We start from the raw sequence: 14972 nt of genomic DNA on the forward strand, positions 1-14972 counted from the left end.
CTTTTCTGTGTTTCTTGAATTCAGGGTAGAACTAGTGCAGAAGCAGGGGGGGGCATTTTGCCATTTGTGGAATAAAGATCAGGGGAAATCCCTGGTCCACTGTCTTCCTTCCTGCAGATTTTGTAGTTTGTGTCATCAGTCCTCAGGTGATTGGTGCCAAAGCCTTGTTTATGATGTGCATAACCCCCCAGTGTGCAAATATCTGTGATCTATTCTGAAAGATTCTGCACATTTTAGCTGCAGTTCTGTTAGCTGAGGCTAGTATTTTTTGTAGCAGTTGGAAGCCTACCAGAGCTTCTGTTTGGAACACTCCCTGTATACTGGTCTGTGAAAGCATAATTTTTCTGTCTTCAAACCCCTCTTCAAAGTTCACCATTTTCACATAGTTGATGGGAGTTGTCCTCTGCTAAAAACTGGTGAGGGTGGATTGCTGGAGTCCAGTCTGTGGCTGTGGCAGAGCCATATGCAGCATGAGCCAGCTGCTTCAGTGTAAGAGTGAGGGATCCTGCAGTGGCTTGGCTCTGTCCTTCTCCAGTGCAGGTGAGGCTGCAGCTGAGTTGAAGTTCCTTTGTTCCCAAGTAAGTTTAACCAGCAGTTCTTTTCTTTTGCAGACTGCAGAACTTGCCATTCGCTTTGACAAATCTTAACCTGAAAGCCCTATGGCTGGCAGAAAATCAGTCCCAGCCCATGCTGAAATTCCAAACAGAGGATGATGAAAAGACAGGAGAAAAAGTTCTTACTTGTTACCTTCTTCCCCAGCAGCCCTCTCCTAGCCTAGGTAAGAGACTGCATTATGAATACTGTTTGCAGTGCTGTGTACTCTGGAGAGTGCTGTAGGGAAGAGGCCCTGAATCTTCTTGTCTGCTTGGTTGGACTGTTCTTTACTGTGATACCTGTAGCAGACCTAGGCTCCTGAGTGGCTGGTGGCAACTTTCCAAGGCAGAGATTGTTAAAACTGAGAAATTGCTTCTCTGCCAAGTGGTAAAGAAGCTGCAGCCTAGTCTTCAAGTCTTCTGCTTTGATCTATTGGCCGAGAGTTAATTCATTGTCTGTGAAGTTTTCTTTCTGTCATGATGATATCCTTGTGTCAATACTTCTGATTCGTGCCTTAATCCTTTTTTCTTAGCTCTTGGGTAAGGAGTGCTAGAGCTGAACCATTCAGGTCCTTTTGTAAAGGCTGCTATAGAAATGGTGGGAGACGTACAAGAGGGGACAAGATCTGGAAGCTACATCCTTTGTCCTCAAGGCCTCTATAGTTTGATGCCATGGGCAGATACAACAGAAGTGCCCTAGTGGGTTGAGAACTGTCTTTCATCCAAGCCTAAAACCCTGCTTGTTCAGAAAGTAGCTCCCACTGTGTTATCTTTCTCCACAGAGAATCTTTTGCAGAACAGTGTGGATGAGAGCTGGACGGACACCAATTTAAACAGAGTCAGTGTGATTCAGTTCCTGGATGAACCGAAAGTAGATGATGAAGAGGAGTCTGGAGCTGAGAGACGGGTAAGAAGAGTTTCTGGAGGCTTCTTAGCTCCCTATGGAAACATAGGCACAATCTAAACTTTTTTTCCTAAGATGGGAAGCCGTTCGTGTTTCACCTTGTAATACAGCTGCAGACATGCACAATACTTTTGCAGTCCAGAGGGCATTTGGTGCCCTGAGGAGACAAGCAGGTATGAAAGATAATTCCCTGAGAGCCTTTGTGCAGATTCTCATTTTGACTGCTGTCCCGTGGGAGTTGAGCTGTACCTGCTAACCTGTCCATGGAGCATTTGGGTGGTCCAGAGATACTAATAGTCAGAGCACTGTCAGGACTGGATTTTAGTTGACCTCCCTCATGAGGAAGAGCTGCACAGCCAAACTTGAGCCAGGCAATCTCCACCCCTCCAAGCATGGAGCCAGATGCAAGCCCATGTTGTGGAGTATCATATTACTAAAGTAGCTAAACAGTGTAGACAGCCAGCCTCAAAAACTATGGAAGATCATTTTGCTTTAATTGCAGATGCAAAGGGTAGGATAAAAGTTTCAGTTTTCAGCAAGTACTCTATTGGTTTCGATCTCCTGCAGGACTTTCTCCCCTTTTTATGTTGTGGAGAGAGAGTCTCTGGAGATCTGAATCTTTCTAATAAATTGTATTTGCATCTGTCCTTGCAGCACGTGTATGCTGCTGGTGTTTGGAGGTTTGCGGGGGGGGGTTGATTGTTTTTATTAATTTTAGAATACTGTTTTTCTTGACTCTTAGCTGGGCTGAAACTAGGTAAGCATCACAAATTCTGGTAGCATACGGGCTTGTCAGACATGTTAAGAAACACCAGAGGGATTAAGAAGATGTTCCACCCCTGTGTTCCTTTAGGGGTTTCTGTGTTGAGAGTTTCATGTTTACTAAGCCTGAAGCACAATTTAAAACTTCACATCTCTATAATTCCTCCCAATCGCTCTGTCAGATGGAGAGCAGGATAATATCTGAGAGAGAACTGATAAGTGTTCTCTGCCTCCATTTCTTCCCTCTTCCCAGTTGCAGGCTATAGTAGTGGAGATGCCCAAACCAGATCCTGCAATGTGACATTTAGATCATGTCCAGCTGGGGCTCTAGCACTCTGATAAAACATGTTATTTGAAGTGGCTCAGTCTTGAGGCATGGCACGTGTTGCTCTGAGTGTTTTTCTTTGGTAGGGCTTACAGCGCAGAGCAACTCCTCATCCCAGTGAACTGAAGGTTATGAAGAAAGTGATTGAAGTTCGGCGCAATGAGGTGTATGCTGCAAAGCCTGATGCAGACCTGAATTCTCCTAACTCAGAAGTGAGTGCTGTTCACTAAATGGATAACCATAGAGAACATGTAGTGGACTTGGGGAATGGGGAGGCAGCGTGTGTAAGCTGGGCAGAAAGAACTTTTGGGAAAGATTGGAAGGGACTGAGCATGGATTGCCTGGATTCCAAGGGTTGGAATCTGCGTTGTGGTGTCAGCTGGGACCACTGAGATAGAGCAGGAGATGTAGCCAGGAGACAGAGAACAGCGTAAGGGGAATTGTGTGCATTGGTACCACTTTTGTCATAACACAGGGAGAGGAAAAGAAGGTTCTGATATTCCCAGTAAAGAATGATGGGAACGGAGTGCTCAGAGGAGGCATCTTGCTGCCCAGGTGTGTGATACTAAGAATAAATGCATACACAGTTGGTGGAACAGGGGTGGACCTAGGTGAGATGCAGCAGGCTTGTCAGGGAAAACAGCGGGCAGCCTGAAGAAAAAGCTGGTTCTGTTGGTACTGGTTCATGCCCCACCTCACACCAGTCACTCTACATTGCTCCACCTGCTGCTTTGGTTTCCATCTTGACTTTTACAATCATCTTCTCAGGAGAAGAGGCTGAGCGCCATGTCAAATCGCAGTGAGGACTCCCACCTTTCCAACAGCACTGCCTCTGCTGACTTTAGGGGAGAGGAGCAGGGAGAGGAGGGAGAGAGGAGCTGGCCAAATGGGCAGGTGCCTGAGATGCAGGAGCTGGAGAAGGAGGCAAAGCCCAGAGCTGAAGAGGAGCATAAGGAAGCTGCTGACCAAGAGGAGGAAGATGTGGAAGTGGAATACAATGAGGTAGGATCCTAGAAACTGCAGCAGGGTCATGATAAAAAGCAGAAGGACTTGAAAGTTTCAGAGAAAATGGTAAATGGATGTACAGAGTGTAGTTTGGGCATCACTGGAGGCAAATACAGGCTGTGGAAGCCAAGTGCAAGTAGAGATTCAGGCAGCCTGTGGGAGCTGGGTCCATGGGAGACTAGGAAGGACAGTGTGGGAGCCAGACAGGGACTATGGGAATATCAGGGTTACAGGTTTGAGTGCCCTAAATCCCTGGAGCTGACAGAAGATGTGTCTGGGTGAAGGCGTCAATATGGAAGAAGGCAAGTATGGTGAAATTTTAACATGTATTCCTGCATTTTCTTTAGCATAAAAGCAGCAACACTGGCTTTGCCTGTGTTGGTAGTGGGGGAACAGCACGTTCTGCACTACCTGAGGTTCACAGCCTTTCTGGGGCTTTGCCATTGTAGCCCACTGTGCACTTTGCTGAGGACACACTAATACGGAGTGAGGATGAGGATGAAGATGAAGAGCGACCATTCCCAGTGGAGAAACAGAGGCTTATCCGCAAGGACACACCCCATTATAAGAAACACTTTAAGATAACTAAACTGCCCAAGCCAGAGGCAGTGGTAGCACTCCTGCAGGGACTGAACAGTGATGGAGTCCCCAAAGAGGAAGAGGAGTTAGGAGGCTGCAATAACAACACAGAGCCTGAGGATCAGGAGGAAGCGTGGGATGAGGATGACAGAAAGAATGGAGCTTTATCTGCTCAGCCATCAGTGAAGGTAAGGTCTCGTGGGGTGGGGGGAAGGTCAGAGGGGTGCCAGACCTCCCTTCTGCTAATTTGAACTACCGACCAGGCTGATGTGGTACCAACAAAAATGTTGGCAGGAGGCTCCAGCACTTCAGGAGAGATATGCTGAGGGTGGGAGAGCTGAAGTTCATTCTGGGGCTCATATGATTGTCCACGAGCTGTGCTGTGTTGCTTATGTCTGACTCCTTGCGCTGTATCCAGATTCTTGCACCCTCCCCATTATGTGTGATGTTGTGTTCTGTGCTGCAGGAACAGTTCTTTTGTCCCATCACTGACAGGTTCTTCCATTCCTTTCAGTCACCTCCTTGCTTGCTGGTTGTTGCACCTCATTTGCAACAGGATGAGCTTTATCCCTGGATGGATCTAATCTCAGGCTTATGTTCAGGCTGCTTACACTTGGTTTTCTGCCACAGTGCTTCCTGGAGAGGAGTGGATAGTGAGAGCAGACAGGAGCATGCCCTTCCTGTTGGTTCCGCCCTCTGCCTGCCCCAGTGCAGATGCAGTCTGATGAAGTGTGCATTGGGATTTAGGGGAACTTGTGCTCTGGAGTTTTGCCATTGCCATGGGGCCACGATGGGCCTTTCTGGTTATGCTGGGGGCTGATGAGATATGAGGTCCTTGGCTCTACTCAGCTGAATCACCATGTTTGGTTAGGGACACACAGAGATTCTTGCTTGAGGAAGATCCTCTCAGTGGAATAAGAATATACTGATAAGGGACACTGCATGAGGTTAGACCAGTTCTTAATGAAGTTGGTGTGATGATTTTGTGAGGTGTATTTGCCAGGCAAGGATTAGGATGTAGCTGAATCTTCATCATAGTCTGATACCAACAGATCTCATCAGTGAGATGTGAGTCTCTGAACTGGTGGAAGATGCTGGAGTCAAATCTGTTCTTGCTGTTACCACATACACTCCAGACTGTTGGGATCGTTTCTACCCCACACTGGAGTTCAGATTTCTTAGGGGAAGGTTCTTGCACTGAAGTTAGCTTTGGAGCCTTTCTCTCAGTGGATGCTTGCCTTGCTGTATATAAGCTGATAAAGCTTGTCCCTTGCTCCCTAGGGATGAGGCATGTAGTTTCCTTACTGTTTGTGAAGTTCTTCAGAATGAAAAGGAGTTGCTGCTGCTTGTAAGAATGTATGAAGCCATCTTGAGTCCCCTTCATCCAAGAGCTGCCATACTTGGGAAATGCCCTCACCCAAAAAGCTTATTTTAGTTAGGGACTCAAAGCTGTGGATGCACTGACCCATTGGTAAAACCTGTAAAGTCTACATAGATGTTGAGACCACAGGTTTGGTGTTATTTATCAGAAAGTTACCTTTGTTATCGGCTAAGCCTTCTGCCTGGAAATCACAGTTTTCCTTTTGTGGGGCTGAGTTGGATGCCTGCTCCATGAAGGGAGATTTATTAGCTTGCCTCCTGAGCTGCCTTTGAGGAGTGGGAATGTGGAGAGCAGTGTCCCTGTGCAGTGGAGATTAAAGTAAGAGGTGCTGCATGCATGCATTGAAGAAGGTAGGACAGGGTGTGCAGGAGGCTGAATCCTCAAACCAGAGGAGTTTTTTGCAAAGGCAGTTGGTTTTCAAGAGAAATTCTAAGGTTTCCTTCATTTGGGAGCAGGATCGCTGGGTGTCTGGCAGGACGCAGTGTTCCACCAGAGGCTCTTCCCTTTGCAGGAGGGACCAATGCAGTTTGATTTGGGATTGCTTCATTCCTGTGCAGCAGCTGGGTGGCACCAGAGGTCCCTTTGTGCTTTTCTCCTGTGTTGTTTAATCCTTCTTCACTGAATGTCTTGATACAGAGAGGATAAAATCAGTTAATAGTGTTCAGCTTGTGAGCTTGGTGGTCACAGCCTCAGAGTGCCAACACAGACAAAATATGGCCTTAAAGATGCAGCTTCCAGTTAGCTGGGCCACAGAGCACTGACACTCTGCATGTTGTGAGCCCTGGGAGCAGCCCTGTCGCTGGTACTTGCTGGTAGGTGGTAATCAGGAGTGGCGTGAGTGGGGTCTGCTCTGGTGCTGTGTGGCAGACCTATCAGAGTGGTGTGCATTTGTGTGTTGGGTGGTGGTGGTAGTGGTGGCGGGTTTGGTTTATGCTCCACTAATCCGCATGCCTCTTTGCTGGTTCCTGTCCTAACAGGGGGTGTCGTTTGATCAAGCCAATAATCTGCTGATTGAACCTGCTCGCATTGAGGAGGAAGAGGTCTGTACCACTCCTACTGTTCTCTCTCTGCCAAAAATCATTCAGTCTGCTTGATTTGCTTCCCAGGCTCACCCATTGTTGTAGGGGAAACTCTGATCTCTCTGGGTCAAGTGGCTTCTGGACCTGACTGATCACAAACACACAATGATTGTTTCTTCCCCTGCTTTCACCTCCTTTCCCTACTTTTCCATACCTGAGGTGAGAATGGCTGCTGCAGATCAGGAGTGAGATGGAAGAAATTTAAAAAAAACAAAGTGGGCTGAGGTGGAAAGTTCAGTTCCTATTTGCTGTGCACTGAGGAAAGAGAAGGTGGAAGAAAATAAATGCATATTTCTGGCAGTGGTGGGTAACCCTGAAGGAGTAGAGGCCTCAGGAACCTGTGGAGTGCTGTGTATGACCCTTTGGGAGAGGGAGGAGGATCTAACTCAGGACGCTGTGCCAGTGCATGAGAAAGGTGGACTGGAGCTAATGATTTGTGCATTTCATGCAACCCCCCTGTTGAATCCCCTCAAGTCTTCAGATGCAGCACTTTGGGTTGTCAGAAAGGGGCAGGTAGCACTAGAGAGTCCATGAAGCCCCTGGCACACGTATGGTGTTCTATGCCAAAGTTTAAAGTCCCATGTCTTGCTGCCTTAGCTCATCCTCTGACTATGATTAACTTCCTGAATTTGTTTCCAAGTTTTCAGTAGGCTTGCCTGATTCTGTGGGTCAGTGGGCTTTCTGCAGGCAGTGTTTCCAAGGAACGGTTGGAAGCAGAGTGCTACTGTCACTGGCAAGAGGCAGAAACTGTTGTCAGTACTAACGGCTTGCATGAAGGTTTCTTCCCTCAGGACAGTACAATGGTACCAGTGCTGGCCTAGTTGTGTCTGTGAACTTGGCTCTTTGCTACTCCTTCAGATGTAAAATGGAGGCTTTTCTTTCTTGGTTTTTGGAGTAAGACTTTCTGGGAGGGAGGTGGCAAATACTTTCCACTTCAAGCGAAACCTGTTAGTGTGTCCTAAAGATTTCTCCATCATAGCTCTAGATCGCTGAAAAACATATTAATATTTCTTGCATTTCTCTTTTGGATAGCTCTTCTGTCACTCAGAGGCAAAACTGAGTACAGCCAGGTGCTTCCTGATCCCTCATTTGGGAAATCGCTGCTCTTGGTTGTCTTTCCAGCTCTTAGACATCATGTTCCATTTGCAGAGTTTTCTTGCTTTTCGAGGTGCAGTGGCCCAGGAAACCTCAGTCTTGTAGTCTTGTCTTGGGAAACAGTCTGCCTGCCTCTTCCTCAGCTCCTGCCCATGCTCCACCTGCATCTGATGGAAGTGCCTAGAACTTCTCCGTGATGGCTGGGGAGGGTAGCTGGTTATAGGCCCCAGGTTTGCTCTGGTGTCCCTGCAGTGCAGTCTCGTTTGTGCAGGTCTGTTCCCTCACTGTAAAGAGCAACGTGGTAGTGCAGCTCCCAAGGACAAGCATACTAGAGATCCACCAGATGGGTGGTGATAGCTGAAGTCGCCTCAGAGAAGACTGGCTTTGGGAAGCAGTTGATTGTCCTACAGCTCTGGGGGAATGCTCAGCTCAGTGGATGGTTGCTGACCTCTCCAGTCAGTGATACTCTGTCATTTTAGTGGAATCATGCCAGGCATCTACCAGGACTGCAGCTCATGTGGAAGATTCAGTCTCCAGAATCAGTGACAACAAACTGTGGCATTCAGGCTGAGAGTGCTGTAAGTGAGAGCTGAACTCAGGCACTGTGCAGTTGGGACCCCTCACTCACACAGAGAGGGGTGCCCTTGCCATCTTTTCTAGCATGTCGGCTGTGAAAAGCACATGCCTCTCAGTGAATAGGTGGAGGACAACAGGAGAAATATTCAGGGCCTTAAAGACTACTTAGCATCTAAGTAGAGAATTAGCTTGGGAAGTGACTGATCCCAGAAATGACATCTACCTGCTGTTTCCAGGGATGATTTCATGTCCCTGAGAAGAGCCTATTATAGCTAAACCAGTGGCTGATGAAACTGAGCAATACCATTGCAGAGTGGAGAGCCCGGTGCCCCTTGAGCAACACAGTTTAAGTTCATAATGCTGCTGTTGCATTCCTTGTATAATTTTATACAGCTCTTAGAGAGAAGACTACTGATTATGTGTTCTTTAAGCCTAAACCATAATCCTGAGACAAAGAGTAACCTTGCCAGAGTAGAGCTGGAGACATCTGCCTAACTTCTGTCAGCAGCCCAGCATCAGGGTGTAGGTGCTATGTATGCAGCTGGTACTTCTAGAGCTCCTTTAGTTGTTAGTGCCAATGGGACTCTACTACAGTGAGAGAAATAATTCTGTTAAAGCACATGATATCTGATAGTGGATATCTGGATTCCACTGCTGACTCTGTTCCCAATGTTTTAGTCTCCATCTGCACTGCAGAAATGGCTGTATCTGGATTGTAGGGAGGCTTTTGGAGGATGAAAGAAGCGTATCAAGCTGCTGTTTGAAGGCATGAGGTTGCACCTGAAGTCTGTTTGTTTTCAGATAATTTTTGAAGAAATAGTCCAGAAAAAGCTGCTATGCAGATTGAAGATAAGTGGAAAGAAGGTCCCAAAATCTGTTTAAGTGACTGATGCTTCTTTGCAATAATGGCTGATGTCATCCTTCTGTGTTTGCCCAGGCTTAACCCATCTTATGCAGAGCACCTGAAAATATAGGAGTCATGAAGGGCTCTGCACTGGCAAAACTTGTGCTGACTGAGGAGCTTTATAGGGTTTTTTTTCTCCCATGATGCTCTCTCCCAGCTGCACAAGGCTACCTAGAAAGTATATGCCACTAATTACCCTCCCTAGGAAAAAGATAGGCTGATGTTAGATGTTCAAAGCACCTTGACTTCCTTACTGGAGGGTGGAAAAGATCCTGTCAGGTGCTTCTGCTTAGGTGTCATATCCTGTCGCTCTGGAGTCAGAAGCGAGTCAAGTCTTCTCTTTAAAGGAGTTTTGTCCTGTGGAAATTGCTCAGAAGTATTACTGTCTGTGTTTGAATGCAGGCCTCATGCTCGGCTCCACAGTCATTGTTTGGTAGAGGCAGATGGTGACAGCACAGCTTGGTCCTGAAGCATCCAGTGTTAAGGGGATTCAACTTTGAAAAGGTTGGCCCGCTTAGTGCATAGCATCAGGGTGCCCTGCCATCATGAGCACTCCTGTTCATCTCGGGGGTGCTGCTGCAATGCTCCCTTTACACTTGAACCTCTGTGCCTTGGTCTGTTTTTATTGTTTACTGGGTGAGACGGCATACTCATCGGGATATTGTCAGACTTAGAATTCTTATGTAGCAAATTGGTTTCCCTGCAATGTGACCTGTAAATTTTAAACCCTGAAAAGATTAATAAACCTCTCTTGTATAGTGCAAAAAAGATCACGTCACTTGTATTTGCTCAGCTGGCTTGACTACAATACACTTTCTGACAGAGCAGAGTCCTCTTGAAGTTGTGAAAAGATACAAAGCTCTGCTTTCTCTCATTTTTTAAATGACTGAAGTTCCCATTGAGCAAGGAAAAATATGCCATATTTTCTGCCTGAATTTGGCTTTTAATTTATTGCCAGAGGAAAGTTTTATGACCTTCTCCTACTGGGTCAGAGGGCCCTTGGTATTCTTTCTTATGCTGTAACCCTCCAACAGTTTGGAGGTAGGGATTGTAATCTTCTCTTGTAGATGTACAATTTCGCATTCAGGTCTATTAAGGCACAGTTTGAATACGATTCACCTACAAAGTGACAGAGGTGACTTGTGTGATTGCTGCTTTCATCATAATATATCACTCTGTGTCAACTGCAAATTTTATCTGATCTGGAGCTTTCTTAAGGACCAATTAGCAAACTGTGGAATGATTTCTCACACAAATGCAGAACTATCTGCAGAGTTTCCTTTTCCTGCTCTAAGAGTATGGCACAATTATCTGATTTGCTTTCTCAAATAGAAAGAACAGAAAGCAATAGAGGAGTGTTTTTAACAGAGAGAGAGAAGATACCAGTTTTAAACAAAACACTCCACTGCGAATCTGATTTTTGGTTTCGAAATAGGAAAATGCAGTGTATATAACAGATATGGGTCTTGCTGCTTAGGACAAGGATTATACAAAAAATTTAGGCATTAAAATAACCCCTGTAGAAATTAATGGGGCTTAAGCATTTGCATGCCTCTAAAAACTGGTCCCTATTTGCAAGCTCAGTAGTATTTTCTGGCTGTGTTAATAGGGGAGAAAGGTAACTCCTGGAATAGTTTCGAGACCTTGTGATGGAAGACAATCACCAGCTTGGATCCAGGCACTGAAATGAGGCAAGATTGGGATAGGTTGCCATTTCTGAAAGATAACACTTTAGCCAAAAAAGCACTGTGCTCAATTCAGGAGCAAGAACCTAAATTTACAACGAAGATAACATAGATTATTTGGAAGAAATCATGACGTCAAGTCTCCTGCCACCACTAGCAACCAGATACTATACTGTATTTCCTAAGTCAGTCAAACTTTTTATTAAATATAGGTTGTTTCCTCCTGTTACTCAACATGTGTGCACACACACTCAGGTTCCTCCTACTGGGAAAACGCAAAAACTTCCCCAGATTTCTACTTCTTGAATGATTAGGAAACTTACTTTCAAGCTGAACTTGCATTTGTTAATTGTTTTTGTTATATTTTATCTTGAAAAATCTCTTTCCTGCTGCCTGACCCTTTGCTTGTCCTTGGTATATTTTTATGGACATCAGTAACAACTCCTTCTAGCCTTCATTTTGCTAATTGAAGAAACCAAATTCTTATAGTGTTCTCTTTGTAAGATAGATTTCCATTCCTTGTCTTTCTTGCTGCCTTTTCATTCACCTGTTCTACTTGAATTCAGGTTTGTTGACTGTGGGTAACATGACAGAATTTATTCAGACTTTAGTTCACTGAATTCCATAGTTTTTCTTCCACTTCAAATGTGGTAGTTTCTGTTCATGTATGGGAATTCTCTCTATCTACCTAGCTTTTGTCCCTGCATTCGACATCAAGGTCCTCAGTGAGTTTTGTCCTCCAGACTGTTGGTGTACTTAAAGATGTCTCTGCTTGTATGTTTTAAAATGAGTGATGCCAGGTTTAGTGCAAGGATTTTCCATTTATCTCACTGTCACCTTGGACAAATGCTTTCCTACTGTGCTGTCTGCCCTTAGCAGCACAAAGTTGAAACAGATTTTAGAAGAGAGTCCTTTCAGTCTTTTAATAGTATATTACATGATGGGCTAAAGTGGACCTTTAGAACAGTAAGAAATTATTGGGCTGAGAAGAGTTTCTAAGTGAAATTTTGTAGTCAGAATGATGCAGGATGAATGACTATACCAGTGATTTTACCACACAAAAAGAAACAATAGGATAAAAACTCTTTACTGCTGAACAGAGGAAGAAACATACCATGTTTCAGTGCACTCATTGCAGCTGAATCCACAGGACTTCCATGTCTAGGTTTTTGTCCTGTTTCCAGTTCTGGGAATGTTCAAGGCTCAGTAGCTTTGTCCAATTCTCATTTTGTTTCTCTTCATCTAAAAAGTTGAATGTTTTCATTTCCAGAGAGACTCAGTCCTGTTGCATTCCATAGTTTAGCCAGCCCAGTTTCTTTCAGGATCCGCTCTTTTGCTGTTGGCGTTTCCATGCCTGTGGCATACCTGGGTACCCATCATGATGAGGAGGAAGTACTACCTTCTTAAATCCCTATTTCTGGAATTCATTAATGAAAGAACTAATCATCGAATCATAAAACAGCCCAGGTGGGAAGGGATCTCGAAAGATCCAACTTTTTGTGGGAAAGGGAGCCCAGATGAAATTATCTAGCACCCTGACCGATCGACTCTTGAAAACCTCCACTGATGGGGACTCTACCATGTCCCTGGGGAGTTTGTTCCAGTGAATGATTGTTCTCACTGTAAACGTTTTTTTTCTTATATCAAGATGAAATCATATCTCTATATAGACACACATATATAGGTACAAATTATCATATATATCTCATGATATATGATTCATAGGTGTGGGATAGCTAGTATTCATATCTATTTATATTCATATCAAGACTAATCATATCTGTATGAACCTAGTTTTTTATGTATGGTTCAAAAGTCATCATATTTAATATTTTAAAAAATGCATCCTATGCATCCTTTCTTCATCTTCACTTAATGAAATGCTGTTCACTGTCTTGGAATCTCTTTGGGGAAGGAGTACACCAGCATTTAGCATAGTAAGTTGCCTGTCCTGTCTGCTTTTAATGCTGCTGTCAGTTGCTGAGGCTTGCAAACCTCTCTTATTTGGCACTCTCTCTGGTTAGTACTAAACTGGGTGGAGAGATGTTTAGCAAGAAGGCCGTAAAGTTCTTGACTCCTCTTGATCTATACCCTACCGTCTCTGCCTTGCAAGTATCCATTCCCCTGGTAACTAAAAAACCTTCTGAATGGAGGAAGAAATAACATCAGAGCCAGAAAATCTTCAGCTCATACCCAGCAGGCTGCTCCTCTGCCAGGGTAGGATCTTGCTGTCATGTTCCTTTTTCAATCGTTTGTTTTTAATTTAGTTCTCAACAGCTCATGCAGTAATCTCCCACCTTCCATTTGGTCACTGATATTTTCAGCCTATCCCCTTGTCCTCACGAGTTATTGCTTACTGAAGCCAGACAGATTTAGCTCTTCTAATCTTTCCTGGTGAGTCAGTGCCTCTGGCTCCTGAACTCTGGTGTCTCTCACATTTATGTGCTCTTTTTACCTCTCTTTTGTTAAGGTGTTCCTGGAAAAAGGAGACACAGAATTGAATGTGTAAAGATGTCTCTAATGGGGGGTGTAAGGGGCTTTCTTTGGGGATTAGGAACCACAGACCTTAGTGAGACATGGTGATGCTTTCACTGGTATTTTCCCAGGTCCTTGCAAACTGTAGGTCAGGATTTCTGGACCGTTCATACTGTTGTACTAGACACAGTGGAGCTGCTGTCTATGAAATTGTCTGATCTCTCCAATGCCTTTTATTTGTTTTAGTTCCACAGTATTCAGTGGTAATAAATTATGTAATTTACTTGTGCTTTATATTAAAAAGCACTTTTTTTTAAGCCTGCTGTTGGAATTTCATTGGGTATCCCCAAGTTGTTTGTTGTTACAAACATGGAATAATCATTTCCTGTAAAGATATTAATGGCATGAAAAGATAAAAAGATGTCTATCCCTGCCCTTCCTGTATTTGAAGGCTCCTAGCCTCCCCTCATAGGGAACTGTTAATGTTTTTACTGTCAGTGATTTGGAATAAGATCAGGCCTGATGCACGTCTTGGCAGAACCCTACTTCCTGGTTCTTCACCAATAAGTAGTATTTGACCTCTGCTAGTTCTTAGCTTTTATAATATAGACCTAAAACCAGCATCATATGATGTCGTTAAGAATGTCTTGTGTTAACAAGTTTCATGTTTTACGAAAGTCTGCTTATTAAATCTTTACTATTACTTTATCAGCCAAGTTTGGAGTCTCGTCAAAGAATGAGAGAGAGATGTGTTTGTTTTTTGAGAGACCTAATTTTCTTAAAATTCAGCTTTTGGCATGAGTGCTATTTCTGTGTGCCTGGTAAGAGGCATGCATGTTCTTCAGTTACTTTTCTGGAATTGGTGCTGGAAAGAGGAGCTGATAGTTACAGGCATCATCATGTGTAATGTTAGTTTAACAGGACAATGTAAATGCTATTTCAGGGTATCAAGATTCCAGAATTTTATAAATGCTTTGTAAGCATATCAGAGATCTCAGCCAGTTGTTAGAACTCTTGGGTACAAGTTATCCAGTCCTTTTGACTTTTAAAATGGTTATTCCTTATTGATGATACTAAATGGATTCTTCAGCTGCAGTTGGAGTGAAGTGTGATTCGTCACCTTCATGTGATGCGTGTACATCATCATGCTTCTGTCCAAATACAAATCAGAAGTATTTATCGCATGTTTGCGTTTTCTGTGACATTGTTGACAATCCAGTCTCATTTGAAGTTTCAAGTGATGTAAATGCAGGGATTAGACACTATTTGCCTTCAGATGTATAACAAGTTATAAAAAGATGCCTGTGCATGCAGGAACTTGCTGCCTTCTGGAAATAAAGCCCTTAAACCCCCACTCCCCTGAGTATGTCTGGTGGAACAACTTGGTCTTTCAGCAGGTTCTGAAGTACAACAGCTCCGTGCTTTGGCATTTGAATCCTGTGAATGTCTAGTTTGCTACCTCTGTGTCTGCTGTGCCCCTACCAAGAGCAGGTTGCAAAAATCCTCAGCTAGCCATTGGAAGGCACAGCATTGAATACTGTTTCAAGGCTGTTGGGCAATACTCAGCCAGATATCCCTGGCTGCAACTGAAAAGTAAGCCTGTCCATGT

The 14972-nt window shown here is 44.4% G+C and overlaps 1 protein-coding gene across 50 annotated transcripts in view; it reads left to right on the top strand.

Moving 5' to 3' along the window:
* The window catches only part of SCRIB (scribble planar cell polarity protein), a 116294-nt gene that overhangs the window by 30851 nt on the left and 70471 nt on the right, over window positions 1-14972 (top strand). For 49 of the 50 annotated variants that reach the window (XM_075024215.1, XM_075024198.1, XM_075024213.1 and 46 more), the window contains 6 exons: window positions 612-778; window positions 1376-1500; window positions 2671-2796; window positions 3353-3586; window positions 4039-4356; window positions 6527-6589. In XM_075024215.1, the coding sequence (XP_074880316.1) occupies window positions 612-778; window positions 1376-1500; window positions 2671-2796; window positions 3353-3586; window positions 4039-4356; window positions 6527-6589 (1033 nt within the window). The remainder of the gene's footprint in view (window positions 1-611; window positions 779-1375; window positions 1501-2670; window positions 2797-3352; window positions 3587-4038; window positions 4357-6526; window positions 6590-14972) is intronic. The other variant, XM_075024203.1, reaches the window with a different exon arrangement.

This window comes from Buteo buteo, chromosome 3 (assembly GCF_964188355.1).
Source record: "Buteo buteo chromosome 3, bButBut1.hap1.1, whole genome shotgun sequence".
Lineage (NCBI taxonomy): Eukaryota > Metazoa > Chordata > Aves > Accipitriformes > Accipitridae > Buteo > Buteo buteo.